The sequence below is a fragment of the Colobus angolensis genome, unplaced genomic scaffold, assembly GCF_000951035.1.
Source record: "Colobus angolensis palliatus isolate OR3802 unplaced genomic scaffold, Cang.pa_1.0 Scaffold118, whole genome shotgun sequence".
NCBI classification, from domain to species: domain Eukaryota; kingdom Metazoa; phylum Chordata; class Mammalia; order Primates; family Cercopithecidae; genus Colobus; species Colobus angolensis.
The window spans coordinates 7465584-7485980 of NW_012112919.1; the positions used below are offsets into that span (position 1 = coordinate 7465584).

Here is a 20397-nt window from a genome sequence, read left to right on the forward strand (position 1 = left end):
AAAAAAAAAAAAAAAAGTTTCATCACATGTTTGGTTTGAAAGGTGCTCCCATAGGACACAACTATGTTTAGTAAGCTAACTTTACTTTTACAACTTTCTCCTTTCTGATTTAGAAAATAAAGACAAGGAAACTATCCCAATCTCACAGGCTAGAGGAAATCTGAAGGTTGAAAGGAGAGTCCCCTAATGATGTAAACACTCCCTTTAATAAAGCACAAAAATAGTGTCAAGTTTTCATGAGTGGTGACATGTTCTGAGTGTAAAACGATGTTAGTCTATCAGGAATTAAGCTGCTCAGATCTAGAAGATTCTATGTTGCATGGCCAGTGTCACTATAAGGGTCAAGGCGACATGGTGGCAGATCTGTTGTGGCTGTTGTCTATATGGTCACCTTGCTGCCAGTAAGCTAATTTCATGAGACACTTGATCTAACTCAAAAGTTGTGTGTGTGGTCTCTTCCCACAAACCTGGAGTCCACCTGCAACCTTGAACTGGGTAACACTGAACAAATTACTTACCTTTTGTTCTTTAATCTTAACTTTTGAAACTGTAGTAAAATATATATATATTCATCATCTTAACTGCTTCAATTAGTACAGTTCAGTGGTATTAAGTACATTTGCATTGTGCTACCATTACCACTCTTCATCTGCAGAACCCTTTTTCATCTTGTAAAACTGAAACTGTACCCATTATATAATAATTCTTCATCTCCTCTGCTACCATCATTTGACTTTCTGTTTTGATTAATCTGACTGCTCTAAGTACCTTATATTAAGTGGAATCACACCGTACTTGTCCTTTTGTGACTGGTTTATTTCACCTAGCACAATGCCCTCAAGGTTCATCTATGTTATAGGATGTGTCAGAACTTTTTTCCTTTTTATATGGCTGAACAATATCCCATTGCATGTATATACCACATTTTGTCTATCAACCCATCCATTGATAAGACACTAGGGTAGTATCCACTTTTTCACTATTGTGAATAACGCTGCTATGAACATAGGTATACAAATATCTCTTTGAGACCCTACTTTCAATTCTTTGGATATGTAGCCAGAGGTAGAATTGCTGGATCACATGGTAATTTTGTCTTTAATATTTTGAGAATCCACCCTACTGTTTTCCATAGTGGTTGCACCATTTTACATTCCCACTAATGGTGTATGAAAAGGTTCCACTTTCTCCATACCCTTGTCAACACACAAGGGTGTTGTTTTTTTTGATAGTAGCTGGATCAAAAAGTACTGGATTGGGAGGAGCTTTTTATTTGCATTTCCCTAATAATTGGTGATGTTCAACATCTTTTCACATGCTCACTGGCCATCTGTATGTTTTCTTTGGAAAAATGTCTATTTAAGTCCTTTGTCCATTTTAAAATTGAATTTGTTGTTGTTGTTGAGTAGTAGGAGTTCCTTTTATGTTCTAGATAACAATCTCTCATCAGATACACAATTTACAAGTATTTTCTCCCATTCCATGGGTTGCCCTTTCACTCTTGTTGACTGTGTCCTTTGATAACTACCTAATTTTTTTCTCACCTGAAGTCTGGGCATCGCAGCAGCTCTGTGAGGATGATTAGAAGATAACATATAGAAAATACAGTGTCTAGAACAAAGTTCCTCTCTCTTTGTTGGGTAGAGGAGAAAGTCCCTCCCACCACTACAGGAGTGGGATGAAGAGTAGGGGCAACCAGCAAGGATTCCACTGGAGAGAGCAGAGTTTGAGATCAATAGACTTAGGTTTGAAGAAGACCTTTGCCACTTCCTAGAGAGACATTTTGTTCTCTGGGCCTGAATTTTTTACTGGAGGTGCCACCACAAATGGGTGTTGTTAAGAACTGAGAATGGGTGTCATTAATGACTGAAAGTGCCAAGCACTGAGCAGCTAGCTCCTCCATCCATCTATTCATACACTCAACAAATACCCACTGAGTGCTCACTATGTGCCAGATAGCATAAAGTGCCAAGGACACAGACAAGAACCGCTATGCTTAAGGGCCTTACATTCTACTGGAGGAAGAGGAACAGACACAAAATAAATGTATAGTCTGTTAGATGGCAGGAAATGCTATGATGAAAAATAATACAGGCAAAGGGAAAAGCAGAGTAGTTAAGTGGTCCTAGAAGCCCACTAAGGAGGTACTTTGGCAAAGGCTAAAGGAGTTGAGGGAGCAGGCCATACAGTCACCTGGGCAGAGGGTTTTAAAGGAGGAAGAAGCAGGGAGTGCAACGGTCCTGAGGTGGATGTGTGCCCGTGGTGCTCTGGATGCAACAAGGAGGTCAAGGTAGCCGGAAGAGGTGAGATCAGAGAGGTAACAGGAGACTGAAACGGCCCCTCCAGGCCATTTTTAACTCAACCCTAAACCAGTTTGAAAACTCCACAAATTACCTTTTTAAAAATTCAGGAAACTTAAAACACTTTTGCTTTTGGATGAAATCGTATCCACTTATGGCGGTGATGATATAACTGGAATTTCTGGGCTAGCACACTGTTACGAATGACACCAGAGCTCAGGAGTTTATTCATCCATTTATTCAGACTTGAGGATAAAAGACAAGAGTGGCATACATAAAAAGCTCAAGAGTAGTGGAGGAAGACAAATATACATAAGCACAAAAAGTGACTAAAGCACCATAACAGACAACTGTACCATGTGCAAAATGACCTCAGAAAATGAGGGAGGTGAACAGAGCTTTCAGGTGTGTGTGTTGGGTAGGGGACAGAGGGAAGTACCTCCTTTTGGCTAAAAGGACACTGCAGGCAGAGGGAATAGCTTTAAAAAAGACCCAGATGTTGAAATATGAATGGCAGTTTCTGGAATATGCAAGTAGTTTAATAGGGCTGGAGAAGGGATGATGTTATAGCTAAAATCAGCATTGGACTGATCATGGGAGACTTTGCACGCTATGCTAAGAAAACATCCTTTATCTGAGGGAAATGGTGAACCTTTGGAGGGTTTTAAGGGTGACAGTAGCATGACCACATTTGCACTTTGCAAGAATAATTTTGACAGCAGTGTGGAGTATGCACTTGAGAGGTGTAAGGGGAAGGTGGAAGGAAAAGACAATTCAAATATGAGATAAGGGCCAGAGGGAACACAGTAGCAATTGGGAGAAAAAGGAGAGTAAAGAACAAATAGACATGTAGGTGACACAAAGTAAGAGCCCAATAAATAAGTTAGATGTCAAGAGAGATCTAGAATTATTTTCCAGTTTCTAGTGACCGTCTTGCACTAGGTACACCAGTTTGGAGGGGTAAGTCACCCCTCCCTTTGAAGAGGGGTGCATGTTGAGTTTTGTTTTGTTTTGTTTTGTTTTGAGACAGTCTTGCTCTGTCGCCAGGCTGGAGCGCAGTGGCACAATCTCGGCTCACTGCAACCTCCACCTCCTGGGTTCAAGCGATTCTCCTGCCTCAGCCTCCCAAGTAGCTGGGACTACAGGTGCCCGCCACAGCGCCCAGCTAATTTTTGTATTTTTAGTCGAGACGAGGGTTCATCATGTTGGCCAGGATGGTCTCGATCTCCCGATCTCGTGATCCGCCGGCCTCAGCCTCCCAAAGTGCTGGGATTACAGGCGTGAGCCACCGCGCCCGGCCATGTTGAGTTTTTGATACGCATTTAAGATCTCTGTGTGAAATTTAAGTAAAGATGTCCAGACAGCTGAACAAATGGGTCTGAAAATCAGGGAAAGAAATTTGCGTTGGGGATTTAAATTTGAGACTATAAATCATGAAAGTGGTGAGATTGTCAAGGGGCAATATTTACCATGAGGAAAACAACATTACCAGAACAGAATCTTGAAGAACATCAACATTTAAGGAGTAAAACGAGGTACAGACCTTGCTCACCAATGTGTCATTAACGCCTAGCTTAGTGCCTGGAAACAACTGGATGCTTAATAAACGTTTGTGGGGTTATAAGACTGATAGAGGAAGAGAGGGAGGTAGAAATATTTGTCATAAAAATAGGAGAACTTGAAGACAAATAAGGTTCTGGAAGAAAGGAAAGTTTCAAGAGAGTGCATTGGAGAATGTCAAATGCTACCGTGATCAAAATGAAGACTAAAGAGAGTTCCCTTGATTTAACAACCAAACAGAGAATATAACGGGGTCCTAGCAAAGAGAAGTTAACTTGAAGGACAAACACTTTATAAACAAGAGGAAACTTACTACGTGCCTAATTAACCATATCAGGTGCATTATGGTTAATTCTACAAACGCTTGTTAACGAGGAGACTGGCAGACGCTAACGCTGCAGACCAGGACCTTCCCCACCCTTACACTCCCCCACCCCCAGCGCAAACTCTTTCCGCCAGCCCCACCGGACTCTAGGCAGTCCACGCCGGCCCAGGAATGTTCCCAGAACTACGGCTCCCAGCAGGACAAGCGCCAGACAAGCCTGGACTCAGAGGATTGACTGGGCGCAAGGGCTTCTGGGAATGGTAGTTTAGGGCGCAGACCTCAAGAGCCAGGCTGGGCACGCCACCCGACCAACTCCTTACTTGAGCTCTTCAGCCGAATACATCCCGAAGGAAATGCCCTGCAGCCGCCGCCAGGGCATGTTCTTGGAGATCAACATCCTCCAGATCCGTTTTGAATTCCAACACCCAGAGAGACGGTCCACTCACCACCTGACTATTCTTAATTCAGCCTCAAGCTCGGAGTCACCACGTGATTCAAAGTGCGCTTGCGCGCGGAAGAGGTCGCAGGAACATTTAGGTGGATGAGATCACTTCTACATGGGGGGGAACAAATAGTTGTACGACTCTCTGCTCGCTCATTTATTTTGAAAACAATCAAAGATATATAAGATATCAAAATAATCATTTAAGAAAATTCCTCCGAGGCAAATGAGGTGTATAGAGCTTTTAGCTTCCGTGACAAAGTCTTTCAAACCATGAGCTTGCAACCTCCCATTTTATGTTTGCTTTGGTCTTCTTCCGCTTCAGCCAATAGCGGAGCTGTTCCCTGCTCCCCGCCCACTTCGCCCCTTCTTCCTGAAGGTCGAGGCGGGCTTTCCCAACATGCGCTGCAGAGAAGTCAAAGATGGCGGCTGTAGCTGCTGTTCGCTGGCTGGGCCTCCGCAGCAGGCTTGGCCAGCCGCTGACAGGTCGGCGGGCGGGTATTTGTGAACAGGCACGCAGCTGCAGGTAAGAGACGCTTAGGGGTATCCGCGAAGAAGACTGCAGAGTCACCAAGTGCCAGCTTGCTGTGGGCGTAGGCACGATGAAGTGGTTTGCTCATGCGCGCCCTTGGGGCCGCGTGCCCTTAAGGCCAGGTACGCGGAGGTGGCCCTTGGAAATACGGTTCGCAACGCATTTATTCATTAGAGAAATACTTATTGATTGCTTGCAGTATTCTGTAGTTACCACCCGCAAAGCGGGGTCCCTGCCCTCATGAAGTTTACGTTCCAGTGAGTGTGGCTATTTGCAACACTACCCCAAATTAAAAATTATCCGCCTTTACTTATTTTAACCCAATCAGGAGGAGCGCGGAGAAAGTACAAGATCTTCCCACATAAAAGGCAATCTCTGGTCGCCACGGTGGGGTCTTTGGCTAAAGAAGTTATCAGGTTTTCATGAAAGCAGAAAAGTCTAAAAGATCTGACCATGCCCTTTTGATCTTTGATTCCATAACTTGGAACCTGTATGACCTATTTATGTAATATTTTTTTCACTGAGTGCACACAGTGGCATTGTGGGAACATGAGAGGCAGTAATTTGTTGTGAAAACTTGCTAAAAGCCTAATTTTAGATTTAGTGTTTGCCATTCACTTAATTGGATGATAGTAGACAGATTTCCTCCTCTGCAGACTGGAGTTGGTAATAACCATCCGAAAAGTTTGTGAGGTATAAGTGAGATATGTAATTTACAATTTTTTTTTTTTTATATGTACTCTCCCTTAGTTCCCCTCAAGAAAGAAAAACCACTCCATCAGATATTGCAGAAGCCTTTGTGCTGCCATTCAATGTCAGTCCTTCTTTTCCTGGTAGCCATCGTTAGCATTTTTCTACTCATTTTTTTTGCTTGAAGCAGAATCTCTCCCTCAGCATCCGTTCTGAAAATAACCGTGATCTCTGTTGTAAGGTCATGAGAAACAAATGGCGTGACTTGAAAGAGTTGATCTCTTTCTGAAATGTCCTTAGCTTAGAGGGGCATTCTTGTTTTAAAATGATACCTGAAACCAGATACTACTGGAGGAAGTATCTTTCTATGCAATCACATCTTGACAACTTTCTGAATGTTACCGGTGCCATGTAGTAAGGGGAAACACAAGACAATATTAACCGTGCACATTATCTGTATGATGTGTTGACTGTATTTCAGTGTGATCAGAACACCTAAAAACTCAGTCATGGGCCAATGATTCTATATTTTGGTTTAAAAAGGATTTCATATTGAACCTCTGAAAATAGAAAATATCAGCAATTCCAAGTCTGAATCAGGCTTTATGTGTTTGGTATGTTCTTGATTGTTGAAGGAAGTGGAATGAAAAGCCATGGGTCATCTTCCCTATGTTGTAATTGCTTTAAGTGAGGTAGTCCTTTCTGATCAGGGCAGTAACTATATAGAAGCAAGAGCTCACTAAATTCTTTTTAATGTCATAGTGTTTTGGTTCCTGAAGTTGAAATTCTTGCATTTCAAACCAAATTGTTCAAGGGCCATTAAAAACTTTCCTCCCCCTCTACCATTTATATAATGAGATTGCTTGCTTCCAAAAATTTTGACTAGCTGGGCATGGTGGCATATGCCTGTAGTCCTAGTTACTCAGGAGGCTGAAGCAGGAGGGTCGCTTGAGCCCAGGAGTTTAAGGGTTCAGTGAGCTATAATTGCACCACTGCACTAAAGGCTGGGCAATGGAGCAAGACCCTGTCTCTAAAAAAAAAAAAAAACAGTTTTGACAGTCTTGTCTATATCTTATATCCATTCGTTAATGATACTGAACATGCTGTACAGACTGTCTTCTCAGCATTCATTGACATGAGTTATCCACTTTAATCTGTGATAATTGGAGAATTTGGGCTCAAAGTACACACAGGTGGAGGTGAGCTGGGTACTTCATTAAGGACTATTAGCTTTAAGGCTTTTGTTTTTTTGCAGATTTTATTCTGGTAGTGCAACTCTCTCAAAGGTTGAAGGAACTGATATAACAGGTATATTTTAAAATATGTTGAATTCTATTTTTATATCAACACGTTGGTTTCCATTGTAGTACTAGGAAACTGATTCATGTTTTATTTTTTACATTAGGGATTGAAGAAGTAGTAATTCCAAAAAAGAAAACTTGGTAAGTATTCTATCAGTGTTCATTCAGCAAATGGTTGAGTGCTTACTATGAGAGAAACATAAGGGTTAAGTAAGGAGACAGTGATGGGAAGAGCAGTAGGAGAGCATTCTTGAAGAGAGAGTAGCTGAGTGGGGAGAAGCTAGGAGTTTAAAGGACAGAAAATGGAAAGGTGGAGAATAGTGAGTGAATGAGCAATGAGATTTACTTAAAAGAACAATTGAAAGATATTTTGAATTAGTGTGGGTTAGTATTTATGTGGTTAATAATACATGGTTATACGTGAACATCATCATTATAATTTTTTTAAAGGAAGTTCTCTCACATGGTTGGAAGAGCAGACAAAATTACTGTATTATCTCTAATGAGGTAAAATAAAGTAAATGGTGTGGACAGCAAAATTTAGCTTTTTTATTCAGTGGATGTATCCTTGAACAAATTGCCTCATCTCATTTATTCAACATGTGTTGAATATGTAGGAACTAAAACTTCACAAAAGTGCTTGTTACAATGTAGTACTATTGAATACATTTAATGGCCCCTTGAAAAGCTAGGTCTTAAAATTATGTGACCTAAAGACTTGGATTCATTAAAAAGCCTTTTTAAAAAACTTTATTAATCTGAATTGTGTGATTATTTTAGGGAGCCAGGGAGCCCAGTTATGTCAATGCATAGGTGACTGGGATCATAAAAGAAGTGCAAATTAAAACTTACCAGATTGGCAGAGAGGGAATTTGGAGAAATACGTTTGTTCGTGGGACAGTAAATTGGAACAGCTCTTTGGCAGGAAATTTGGCAGAATCAGAATTGGAAATGTGCATGTACTGGTTAGCCACTTTGGAGGAACATTTGCATATATACATGGACAAGACTGTTTATTACTTGGGAATCGTAACAGGTTGAAACAGCCTGAATGCCCATTGAAAAGTGAATGGATAATTTTAAAAGGTTATCATATAATAACTTTTTACATTAAAAGAAATTAGTTAGCTCTATATTTAATAACATGGATAATGCAGTCGAACTTACGTAGACACATGCAGAATGACAGTGTGTATATGTTTTTTACGGAGATGTATGTGTAAAAATATACTTTAAAAGTTCTGGAAATACAAATACCAAATTCATCGTGGAGAGGGGTCACAAGATGACACCAGACACTTTAGGTTAACCTGTAATGTTCTAGTTTTTTTTTTAAGATAATATATGATAGCTTTTTTAAGTAACCCTTTTAAGAAAGCGAATTAGTGAGTAATCTGCCATCATTTTTTCACTGCCATTTGTTCAGTGTGTTAGGAAAGTATGCTAACTTGCTAAGACTTAAATAGGCTATTGAAAGATCTGAGGGAATGCTGAGAGATGAGAGAATGTGTCGTCATCACACTTGCTGAAGTTACATAAATGTGACTTCTAAATGTGGAAAGAAAATCTTGTGGGTATTATATACATCAGGGAATTAGTTTTGATGAAATATAAAATTTCCTGTACTTTCGTTTTTCTCAGGTGACTTATAGTCTTAAGAATGTTATGTTAAACTTTATTTAGAAAAATACTCTTGGTATAATTCCCTTTTGGAAAGGAAGCACATTAAATCTAACATAGGAGCAAAAATACATTTGAGATCTAATTATCTTGTCTGTCATTTACTCCAGTGAAGCCTTTTCTAATAGTTCAGTGAAGGTCTCTATTCAGAGGTGCAGTGGACAGCTGGCCTGCAATTCTTACCATAAGGTTATATGTGGTTGAGAGGTTCTAAACCAGGAGGGTGCATCGGAATTATCTGGGAATTCAGTAAGAATGTGTGTGACAGTCCTCCGTGGATCTTGGGAGGCTTTGATGCAATAGGTCCAGAATGAAGCCTGTGGTTTCTTCTTGTATAACTGAATCAAGAGCTACCAATTAAGTTAGTAAAGGCAACAGTAGTCCTGAAAGCCGCAGTAAGAATCCATAGGAAAGTGGATAGAGGAAGTAGGCCAGATAGTTTTATGAGGGGAGGATGGAAATCACTAGCCCTGGGTTATGGCATTATCCACCAGGCCAGAGAGGACAGGCATAGCAAAGAGAGGAACATGTACTAACTAGGGAAAAGAACTGGCAGTTTTCTTCATTTCTAATTTATCCTAGTGACCTTGTGACATACGAACCAGCTTCAGATGAGATGTGCACTTTGTTATTGGCCAATACACTGAGAGTAGAATCACTTGTTCAGTTTGTGGCTGTGAAGAGCCCTGATGAGGATTAACTTGTGGTTCTTATTCTTAGGGATAAAGTAGCTGTTCTTCAGGCACTTGCATCCACAGTAAACAGGGTAAGTAGGATTTTAGTGTTTTTTTTAACCTAAAACTTGGCTAATAACATACTTTTTAACTTGGCTAATAACACATTTAATACTCATACCTCTTCATTATTCAGAATTAAACTGTTGTGGATCTAGAAAGTTTCTTTAAAATTATCTAATCTAGTGAGCCAGGTGCCTCATGAATGTAATCCCAACACTTTTGGAGGCAAAAGCAGGAAGATCACTTGACATCAGGAGTTCAAAACCAGTTTGGGCAGCATAGCAAGACCCCCATCTGTTTTTTGTTTGTTTGTTTTGAGACAGTTTCGCTCTTGTTGCCCAGGCTGGAGTGCAATGGCGTGATCTCGGCTCACCGCATCCTCCACTTCCCGGGTTCAAGCGATTCTTCTGTCTCAGCCTCCTGAGTAGCTGGGATTTATAGGCATGTGCCACCACGCCCAGCTAATTTTGTATTTTTAGTAGAAACAGGGTTTCTCCTTGTTGGTCAGACTGGTCTTGAACTCCAGATCTCAGGTGATCCACCTGCTTTCCCCTCCCAAAGTGCTGGGATTACAATGTGTGAGCCACTGTGCCCAATTTTTTTCTTTTTCTTTTTCTTTTTTTTTAAGAGTGAAATTATTGACTGGGTGTGGTGGCTCACACCTGTAATCCCATCACTAATCCCATCACTTTGGGAGACCAAGGCAGGTGGATTGGTTGAGGTCAGGAGTTGGAGACCAGCCCAGTGAACATGGTGAAACCCTGTCTCTACCAAAACAACGAAAACAAAAATCACGAGGCATGGTGGCGCCTGTAGTCCTACCTTCTCAGGAGGCTGAGGCAAGAGAATCTCTTGAACTCCGGAGGCAGAGGTTGCAGTCAGCCAAGGTCGTGTCACTGCAGTCCAGCCTAGGTGAGTTAGTGAGACTCTGTCTCAAAAAAAAAAAAGAAAAATTAAAATTATCAAATCCCTTCGTTTGGCAAATGAGGAAGCTAAGGTTTTGAAAGTGGCCAGTGACTGGTTACGATGTTAAAGCCTTAATTAAAGGCTTAATTCCACATCTTTTACCTCGAAATGCAGTGTTTTTCTACCATACCAGTGATCTTTAATCCCTGGAAGGGCTTGTTGAAATATATGTTCTTAGGAGATGATTTAGCTGTAGCATACCAACTTGGAGAAATAATGTACCTGTCATGCTGACAATCATGCAGTGATTAATAATCTGGGTCCTGGAGCCTACTGGTTTAATAGCCAAGCAACTAGCTTTATGATCTTAGGCAAATTACTTTACCTCTTGGTAACTTCTGTTTCCTAACTTATAAAATGGGCATTTATTATAGCACCAAACCTCAAGGTTGCAATGGGAATTATTAACAAATGAATTAAATATACATAAGAAGATTTAGGACAGAGTCTGGGACAAAGGAAATGCTTGGTACATGGTATTTTGTTACTACTACTATGTTGTTGATTTCATTGACATGAAGTTTGTTCTGTTGGCAACTCAAGAATAGAGTTTGTAGTCTGGTAGATACACTGAAACTTTGGTAAGTGCATCAGAAATGGAACTTTCTGCTTGGTTGTAGTTTTTATTAACCGAAAACTTTTAATTTCATCTGTGGGGAAAAGTCTAAAATAATTAAGTCTTTTTTTTCTGCCACAGTATCTGTATGGATATTGATCCTCCTTAAGTTGATTATTACAAGTACACAGAATTGTTCTTCTATTGTAGATGTTAAACTACATCTAAAAATGGAACTACTAGGCAGGGCATAGTGGCTCATGCCTGTAATCCCAGCAGTTTGGGAAGTCAAAGTGGGTGGATCCTGTGAGCTTGGGACTTTGAGATCAGTCTGGGCAACGTGGTTAAACCCTGTCTCTACAAAAAACACAAAAATTAGCTGAGCATGGTAGTATGCGCCTGTAGTCCCAGCTACTTGGGAGGCTGAGGGGAGGCTCACTTGATCCTGTGGATCCTGTGGAGGTGGAAGTTGCGGTGAGCCAGGATCGCACCACTGTACTTCACAAAGTGAGACTCTGTTTTGCCCCCACAAAAAATAAATTAAATATAAAATAAATATGGAGCTACTAAAGATAGTGTCGGGGCTAATGTGCATTGGTATACTCTACCAGTTTCTGAAAAAGTACTTTACTACATCTCCCTACTTGCAAAGCATTGAGGTTTTCAGTAGCTCACTTATCCATAAATAGGCACCTGAAATGTAAACATAGAAATGGACCTCTGAGATATTCTCAACATTTTAATGAGAATGGTCCAGGGCCACCTTCCAGTCAAAGAAATTATAGAAATTATGTGTAGAATTGTGACTTACCTGGCCCTTGAAATCCAAGAGTTATTCGTTTATCCATTCACTCAGCAACCGTATATTGTGTGCCCTTAGGATGCTTATCAAGCACTGTGCTGGATATAGAATTAGACACAGTTATTGTGTAGTTCTAGAGGGGAAGACTGAGGTAGCACTGAGAAGGGGTTACTTCGCTGAGACTGGGAAAGGAATTCTTTTTTTTTTTTTTAAGAGATGGAGTCTTCCTCTGTTGCCGAGGCTGGAGTGCAGTGGCGCGTTCTGGCTCACTACAAGCTCTGCCTCCTGGGTTCATGTCATTCTCCTGCCTCAGCCTCCTGAATAGCTGGGACTGCAGGCGCCCACTATCACGCCCGGCTAATTTTTGTATTTTTAGTAGAGACGGAGTTTCACTGTGTTAGCCAGGATGGGGGGAAAGAAATTCTAAGCAGACATTTTAGAAAAGACAGCAATGTGGAGAATGGGAAACCTTTCCACTTGAGAGTGTGATAAAGATCTTAACATATCCAAAACCAAACCCCTTTCCCTCCAAATATTCCTCACACATTTCTTTGCCATCTCATTAATGGCAACTCCATTTTTACAGCTGCTCAGGCCAAAATCCTGGGAATCATGTTAGCAAAGCCTTTGTTTAGCCCTTCAAAAGATGTGTGAGGTCTCCATGACTACTCCCAGACTAAGAGTTATGACAGCAAGAAGATACAAAGCAAAGTCAGCAAAGAGAAAAGGCTCATGGGATAAAGACCAAAAGAAATCAGTCACAAGCTTCCAAAAGACGTCTCCAGAAGATTCAACACAGGACATGCTTGATTCCTCCATCAATGACTTGTGACAACACATGCGAAGTGTCTACCAAAGCTCATTGGAGACCCAGTGCCAGAGTTTTTAGGGGAGGCTGGCCATGTAGACCACCCACTGGCTGGCATATATTATATTAAGTTTCCACACTCCCAGAAGGAAAGCAGTTATTTGGCACAAAACACACTGTACAAACAGGTTAGGCACAGTGAACCATTGTTAGCAGTTTGGGAATGGTGGGAACCCTTCCAATAACCAGGTTCCCAGATGGCAGCCAAGGGCCAGCCTTGGAAGCAGACCTTTCTAAGGATAGTGGTTTCAGGCCTGTTAACTCTTTAATGTACAATGTCAAAATTTTAGATGCTTGATATCATCACTGATCACCTTGGTGATTGTTGTCTTACAAGTCTGGATTAATTGCAACAGTCTCTGTCGTCTCCCACTTCAACTCCCTACACACTGCTCTCAGTTCAGCAGTTGTAGTGACCCTGGATCATATCACTCTTAAGAATTCAACATTGGCTTTCCGTTAGTATAATTAAAAACTGAAGTTCACAACAGGGCTGCTAAGGTGAGGCTCCAGGGAAAGGGGTTTTTGAAAGGGGTAGCAGAAAGCTAGGTCCAAAATAACATACTCCCTCCAGGCTCCAGGTATGAGCAGCTTTCCCTTGAGAGCTGCTGGGAAGCTTCCACGCCCCCTCCCCAAGGAGTCCAGGTCAGTAAGACAGGGTTAAGGATATAGGATAAGTTTTTGTTTGTAATAAAGGCCCAAGTAAGGCACTCAGACACAGAAGAGAAGAATAGAGAAAGCAATCCTGGAGCATTTCTCAGTGGGAACCCTGGTGGTATTGGAGAGTTGATTATGCTCAGGTTTAGGGAGCAATTTTAATGGGCAACAGGATGTGGGAGAAGCTGCTGCTGTTCACTCCTGAGGGGGTGCGGTGGTATCTTCCATTTGGAGGAGGGACTCTTGGTAAAGATGAGCGTGGGTAGATAGTGACCTTGCTTTGGAGGAAATCCTATTCTGGGATTCTGCTGTTAGGACTAGTTAATTCAGATGATTCTTACCTAGAGTTTAAAACAGAAATAGTCCCCAGTGATAGCAAACTTAAATATTAAAATCAGCCATGCGGGGGTGGATACAGCTTAAGCCATTGTTTGCTTTGCGTAATGAAAGGCAAGTCTTGTAGAGCTGGGAGTACAGTGCAGATATTTGTCTTTTTTCTCTATATACACATGTATATATGCCCTCATACGTTTGCGCATGTAGGTTACATACATAATTAAAACTTACAGAATTTTTGTTACTCAAAACTCACAAGGTCCTTTTAAAAGTTTAGCTGAAAAGACTTGTGGGCTGGATGCAGTGGCTCACATCTATAATCCTAGCCATTTGTAAGGCAGAGGTGAGAGAACTGCTTGAGACCAGGAGTTTGAGACTAGTTTGGGTGACACAGCAAGACACCCTCTCTACAAAAAAATTTTTTAAATAGCCAGCTGTGGTGGCACACACCTGTAGCCCAGGCTACTTGGGAGGCTGAGGCAGGAGAATCCCTTGAGCCCAGGAGCTAAAAGTTACAGTGAGCTGTCTTCAAAATAAATACAGAAATTGTATTATGTCTTTTCCACAGGATACCACAGCTATGCCTTATGCGTTTCAAGATGATCCTTACCTTATACCAACATCCTCTTTGGAATCTGTGAGTATTTTCATATAATTTTCTAGTCTTTTATCTCACTGGTTTGCGCACAATAGTACATAAATAATTTAGTTGTAAGAACCTGGGAAAGGTTTACAAATGCTGAGAAATTGATAGACTTTGTGAATCCTTTACTACTTTTTTCAAAAAGATGTACATATAGTCAACGGGGAGAGGATTTTTGGTTTTGGTTTCTAATACTTAGGGCTTTTTCACTCTGGAGTGACCCACTCAGTTTAAATGACTTGCTTTTTATGTATTTCAATCTGTGTGTAAGATGCTAACTGAAACTGTATCACAGTAGAAAAGGTGGGATATTTTATAATTTCTAATTGGGATTCTGTTTGTCGTTGCATTTTTTTTTTAAGGGGGGAGAAATTATTGCTGAGAGTGTAACTGTAATCTTGTTTGAGTCTAAATTACATGTATTTAAATCTTTTTCTTTATGTAGCATTCATTTTTACTGGCAAAGAAATCTGGGGAGAATGCAGCCAAGTTTATTGTTAATTCATACCCCAAATATTTTCAGAAGGACATAGCTGAACCTCATATACCGGTAAGGACAGGTAGTTACATTATTTACATAATACTATTTTAAATGTAAATTAAACTAGGCTTTCATAGCTAATATTTAAGTAGCCATTTGAATACCCTCAATATTTGGATGATAAGCCTTTTAAAGTGTGGAGTTAGCTTTGATCACAGCACTAACCTTTTAAAATTCTTTCTGTATTTATTTGCTCTTCATCTTAATATTTTCCCCATTTGATTTTTTGTGACACCATGCTCTTAGATCTTTACTTCTGTGACTAAAGTTTCCTTCACTACCTCTCTGTCCACATCTTTCTCTTCCTTTTTTTTTGAAACAGTGCATCATGCTGTCACCCAGGCTGGAGTGCAGTGGTGCAATCATAATAGCTCACTGTACCCTGGAACCCCTGGGCTCAAGTGATCCTCTTGCCTCAGCCTCACAAGTAGCTTGGACTACAGGAGTGTGCCACCATGCCTGGCCAATGTTTTTTAATTTTTAGTTTTTGTAGAGAACAGGATCTTGTCTCACTGCATTGCCCAGGCTGGTCTCCAATTTCTGGGCTCAAGCAAACATCCCTCTGCGGCCTCTGAAATCTCTGGGATTGCAGGTGTAAGCCACTGCTGCTTGCCCTTGATCTGCTTCTTTTTTTGTTTTTGTTTGAGATGGAGTCTCACTCTGTTGTCCAGGCTGGAGTGCAGTGGTGCAATCTTGTCTCACTGCAACCTCTGCTGCATGGGTTCAAGCAATTCTGCCTCAGCCTCCTGAGTAGCTGGGATTACAGGTGCCTGCCACCGCGCCTGGCTACTTTTTGTAGTTTTAGTAGAGAGGGGGTTTTACCATCTTGGCCGGGCTGGTCTTGAACTCCTGACCTTGTGATCCACCCGCCTTGGCCTCCCAAAGTCCTGGGATTACAGGTGTGAGCTACCGTGTCCGGCCTTGATCCACTTCTTAAGTATGGGTGTCTTTCTTAGATTTTTATGCTCATTTTCTTTTGTTATTGTGTACACTCTTCTGTTTCAGTGACTGTTATAATCCATTCGGCACTCTTGTATATCTAGCCTAGATCCCTTTACTTTGAACTCCACGTTGTATTTCCAGCTCCCTCTTTGTTCTGTAGTTTGGAGCGAGGATTTATGGAGTGTAGTGGGTATTGTGCTTAGTGCTTGTCCATACAGTGGTGAGCAAAACAGATGTGACTCTGCTCTCCTGAGTTTGTTGGTGGAAGTACTAATCTCAGACTCATCATATCTAAACTACTCCCGTCCCCCCACATCTCTGCTTCCCAAAGCTCACAGGGAAATACACACTTCTCATTTTCATAGTAGAACTTGTGGATAGATGAGGAAGCCAGTGTGATTGTGTAAGTCAAAATATTAAAATCCTGAACTAAGACAGTGGCAGTGGTGAAATAGTCATTTGTTGGTTATCTGCTTTCTCCATTAGATTGAGCACCCTGAAGGTAGAGAAGGCCTTTCGTCTCTGTATCCCCAGTGCCGAGCTTAATGTCTGGGATCAAGTAGTAGGCATTCAGAAAGTATTTGAATAAGTTAGTGAATGAGGTAAAATCAGCATACCTTGGGTAGTATTAAATGTTTAGAGGATACACAGCATTAGAGATGAAAGGTTTAGTTCAGTTCCCTGTGAAGACAATCATGTTAAAATGATAAACAGTGTCTGGTGCAGGAAACATGAATTGGAGCTGTGAAGTTTTACTTTGGTATGTTGGTGATAAAAATTTTGTCCTAGTCAGTTATCCTTTCCTCACCTTTACCTGTTTGTAGTAACTTTAGTCATCTTGTTTTCCTAGTGTTTAATGCCTGAGTACTTTGAACCTCAGATCGAAGACGTAAGTGAAGCCGCCCTGAAGGAACGAATCAAGCTCAGAAAAGTCAAAACCTCTGTGGACATGTTTGATCAACTTTTGCAAGCAGGTGACCTGAGTTGGATTAAAGCCCCTCTAATAACATGGGCTTTGAAGTGGGCCCCAGTTACATGATTCAGATATTTTGAGTAAAAGTTACAGGGCCTGCTATACTTATTTTGCTTTTATGGCTGCGTACTTTATATTTTTAATAGTTTATTTCATTTTTAGCTTTAGTGTTATTTAAGAACTATAGGTGAAGTAGAATTGCAGCTTTGTTGCTTTATTGTAGCACTAGTAGAGAAATTGTATCACCCTTCTACCTTAGCTTCTGTTTTTAACGTTAGGTAGGTATGCAGTGCTCCCAGATTTCCTGTACTCTTTTTCTTTTCTTTTTTTTTCTTTTGAGACAGAGTCTTGCTCTGTCGCCCAGTCTGGAGTGCAGTGGCGCAATCTCGGCTCACTGCAAGCTCCACCTCCCAGGTTCACGCCATTCTCCTGCCTTAGCCTCCCAAGTAGCTGGGACTACAGGCACCTACCACCACGTCCAGCTAATTTTTTTGTATTTTTGGTAGAGACGGGGTTTCACCATGTTAACCAGGATGGTCTCGATCTCCTGACCTCGTGATCCACCCACCTTGGCCTCCCTAAGTGCTGGGATTGCAGATGTGAGCCACCGTGCCCAGGTTTCCTGTACTTTTTAAGGATGTTTGGAAGATTGGGCTACAACACACAAGAAGGAAATATGTAAAACGGAAAGCACACTCAATAGGATCAGGGGCTTTGATGCTGGTGCCATCTGTGTCACTAATTGTTCTTATCATTCAAAAAGTTACTTAATTTCTCAGAGCTTCTAGCTCTAAAATTGTGTGGTTCTCTGAATTGGAGCTGGATGTAAACTTTCGGAGCTACACATGTAAATAGCACAGCTGGTAAATCACCATGAAAATGTATATATAGCAACATCAGAAGCAGCTGGCATTACGTTTTTAGAATCTGGAGTGCTATTTGGTGATTTAGAATAAACATGGAAGTGGTGGAAACTGGACGGAATCATATACACTTGAACCCAAGAAACATTTGCAGAAAGCTATGTTTGTGAATTTTGGTGTGTGGCTTGGTACAGCATCAGATGTATGGGAAAGTGATGGCAGTAGATTATAATTTAGTGAGGCGTTTCCCTCTGTTTGTTAATATGATCGGCAACTGATGTGAGTCTGCATTAAAGTTCTTAGTGCTGAGGCTTGTCTTTTTTTAGTTTTACCCCCTTTATTGGGTAGGTGTGTGCAGTCCTTCAGTAAAGACAGGTGTCAGACCCATAGCTCAGTAACTAAGTGAGCTAACATACCAGGGAAAGGATCCTAGAACATTTCATTATCAGGCCCCTAATAAGTGCAAAACACTGTGCTAGTCATTTCACATACTTAATTCTACAATACCTTATTCATTGGTGTGTTTTTTGTTTTTTGTTTTTTTTGTTTTTTTTGAGACGAGTTTCACTCCTGTTGCCCGGGCTGGAGTGCAGCGGCGCGATCTGGGTTCGCTGCAACCTCTGCCTCCTGGGTTCAAGCAATTCTCCTGCCTTAGTCTCCCAAGTAGCTGGGATTACAGGCATGCACCACCATGCCTGGCTAATTTTTTGTATTTTTAGTAGAGATGGGGTTTCTCCACATTAATCAGGCTGGTCTTGAACTCCCGACCTCAGGTGATCCACCCGCCTCAGCCTCCCAAAGTGCTGGGATTACAGGTGTGAGCCACCACGCCTGGCCCTCATTGGTGTGTTTTATAGTAATCTTATGAAGGTAATTATTAGGTAATTTTTCCAGGGTCTCATAGCTTTGAGATGGTGTGAACCAGTTGCTTCTCCATAGCCTGTACCCTCTTTGCTCTGCCCTGCTTTCTCTTCTGGACTTTTACATTTCCTAATACTCATTTTAAATTTATCAATGTATTTTGTTTAGAAAGAAAATTTATTGGCTGGGCATGGTGACTCGCACCTGTAATCCCAGAACTTTGGGAGGCCAAAACGGGAGGATTGCTTGAGCCCAGGAGATCAAGACTAGCCTGGGCAACATAGTGAGACCCCATCTCTGCAAAAAATTTAAAAATTAGCCAGGTGCAGTGGCACATACCTGTAGTCACAGCTGCTTGGGACGCTGAGGTGGGAGGATCACTTGAGTCCAGGAGTTCAAGGTTGTAGTAAGCTATGATGTCCTTGCACTCCAGCCTGGGCGACAGAATGAGACCCTATCTCAAAACAAACAAAAAGATACATTTACTTTTCTTCTAAAATAGCAGATTATATCTCATACATTATATCTCTTCCTCCTGTTCCCTTTTTAGCGTTTTTAATGAGTGTCAAGATGGGGACATAATGTTTTGAACAATTTTTAAGAGACTAGTATAGTTAGACAATTCTAGTGTTTCTAAGCAAGTTTTTAGTGAGTATCTGGATCCAAATGGAGTAATGCTACTTACATTGTTCAAATGGACCTGAGCTGAGGGAAGTAAGTGTTGATAGTTTCCAGTGTGTTCAGTTTGGAGATGATAATTAAAACCATGAAGTAGCTTGAGAAAAATGAGTACATAAAATAAGTGAGCACAGGCCCAAACTTCATCTTGTGTTCCAATCTTTTACATCAAATTACATGGTTAATAGGGGTTATGTCCCTGTCTACGTCACTCCAGGTGTTTAAGTTGATGTTGAGTGCATAAAGTAGTGGACAACATTAAGTATGTAGCCATGAAGAGCACAGCTAAAATGAAGCATTTTCACCTAACAGGCTTTAGTTCTTCATTGTTTCAAGGTTTCTTTCCCTTTCTGTTTCTACCCACAGGAACCACTGTGTCTCTTGAAACAACAAATAGTCTCTTGGATTTATTGTGCTACTATGGTGACCAGGAGCCCTCAACTGATTATCATTTTCAACAAACTGAGCAGTCAGAAGAATTGGTAACAACTGTTGGCCTTGATTTTTTTTTTTTTTTCTTAAGCTTCTTTTTGAAGAAATTGCTTTTAAAAATAAGATGGGTTCTTTTGCCATGTGTCAGGGTACTAGTAAGAGATTTGTACTGAGATGTGTGGTACCATAGCCTTGATTAAAAAGTGGTACAGGAAGAAGAGAGATTTTAAACAGTTACTTCTGTCCTAGTTTACTTTTTAACAATATGTTGTCCTCTCCTACCTCATATTAAGGTAAAGCGTTGATCCGAAATGTTTGGGCTGGCCTGTGTCACTTAGAGTAATAACATGATGTATTCTGGCCAGGTAAAGACTCCATGGCCTGGGCCCCCTCAAAAATTCATACATGGACTTAGAGGAGAGAACACACTAGGTTGGAGACAGAACAGTAGTGTGCCTGTAAATTGAGTCATAGCTTCTCTCTCAACTCGTGAATTTTACTTCTAGAACTAGGTCTCAAGAAATCCTTTGGATCAGTCAAATAGAGATGTTCATGTGACATTTTTCATAAGGAGGTGTTTATACTTACTTTGCAAAAATGTTGAAAACAATCTAGATGTCCAACAGTAGATGATCAAATTATGATAAAAGTTGTGTGGCCATTGAGCACATTAGAGTAGATGTGTTTGGGTATGGAAAGATTCATCCAATAA

At 41.0% G+C, this 20397-nt stretch overlaps 2 protein-coding genes across 2 annotated transcripts in view; one reads left to right on the forward strand and one right to left on the reverse strand.

The window, feature by feature from the left end:
- Positions 1-4957, reverse strand: part of POLR1A (polymerase (RNA) I polypeptide A, 194kDa) — a 74677-nt gene extending 69720 nt beyond the window's left edge. The window contains exon 1 of the mRNA XM_011925770.1: positions 4506-4957. Within this exon, the coding sequence (XP_011781160.1) occupies positions 4506-4582 (77 nt within the window). The 5' untranslated portion in view covers positions 4583-4957. The remainder of the gene's footprint in view (positions 1-4505) is intronic.
- Positions 4958-4983: 26 nt separating this feature from the next.
- PTCD3 (pentatricopeptide repeat domain 3) overlaps positions 4984-20397 on the forward strand; it is a 31325-nt gene continuing 15911 nt past the window's right edge. The window contains exons 1-8 of the mRNA XM_011964171.1: positions 4984-5153; positions 7105-7157; positions 7255-7291; positions 9551-9596; positions 14321-14389; positions 14841-14945; positions 16729-16852; positions 19620-19735. Coding sequence (XP_011819561.1) covers positions 5050-5153; positions 7105-7157; positions 7255-7291; positions 9551-9596; positions 14321-14389; positions 14841-14945; positions 16729-16852; positions 19620-19735 — 654 coding nt within the window. The 5' untranslated portion in view covers positions 4984-5049. The remainder of the gene's footprint in view (positions 5154-7104; positions 7158-7254; positions 7292-9550; positions 9597-14320; positions 14390-14840; positions 14946-16728; positions 16853-19619; positions 19736-20397) is intronic.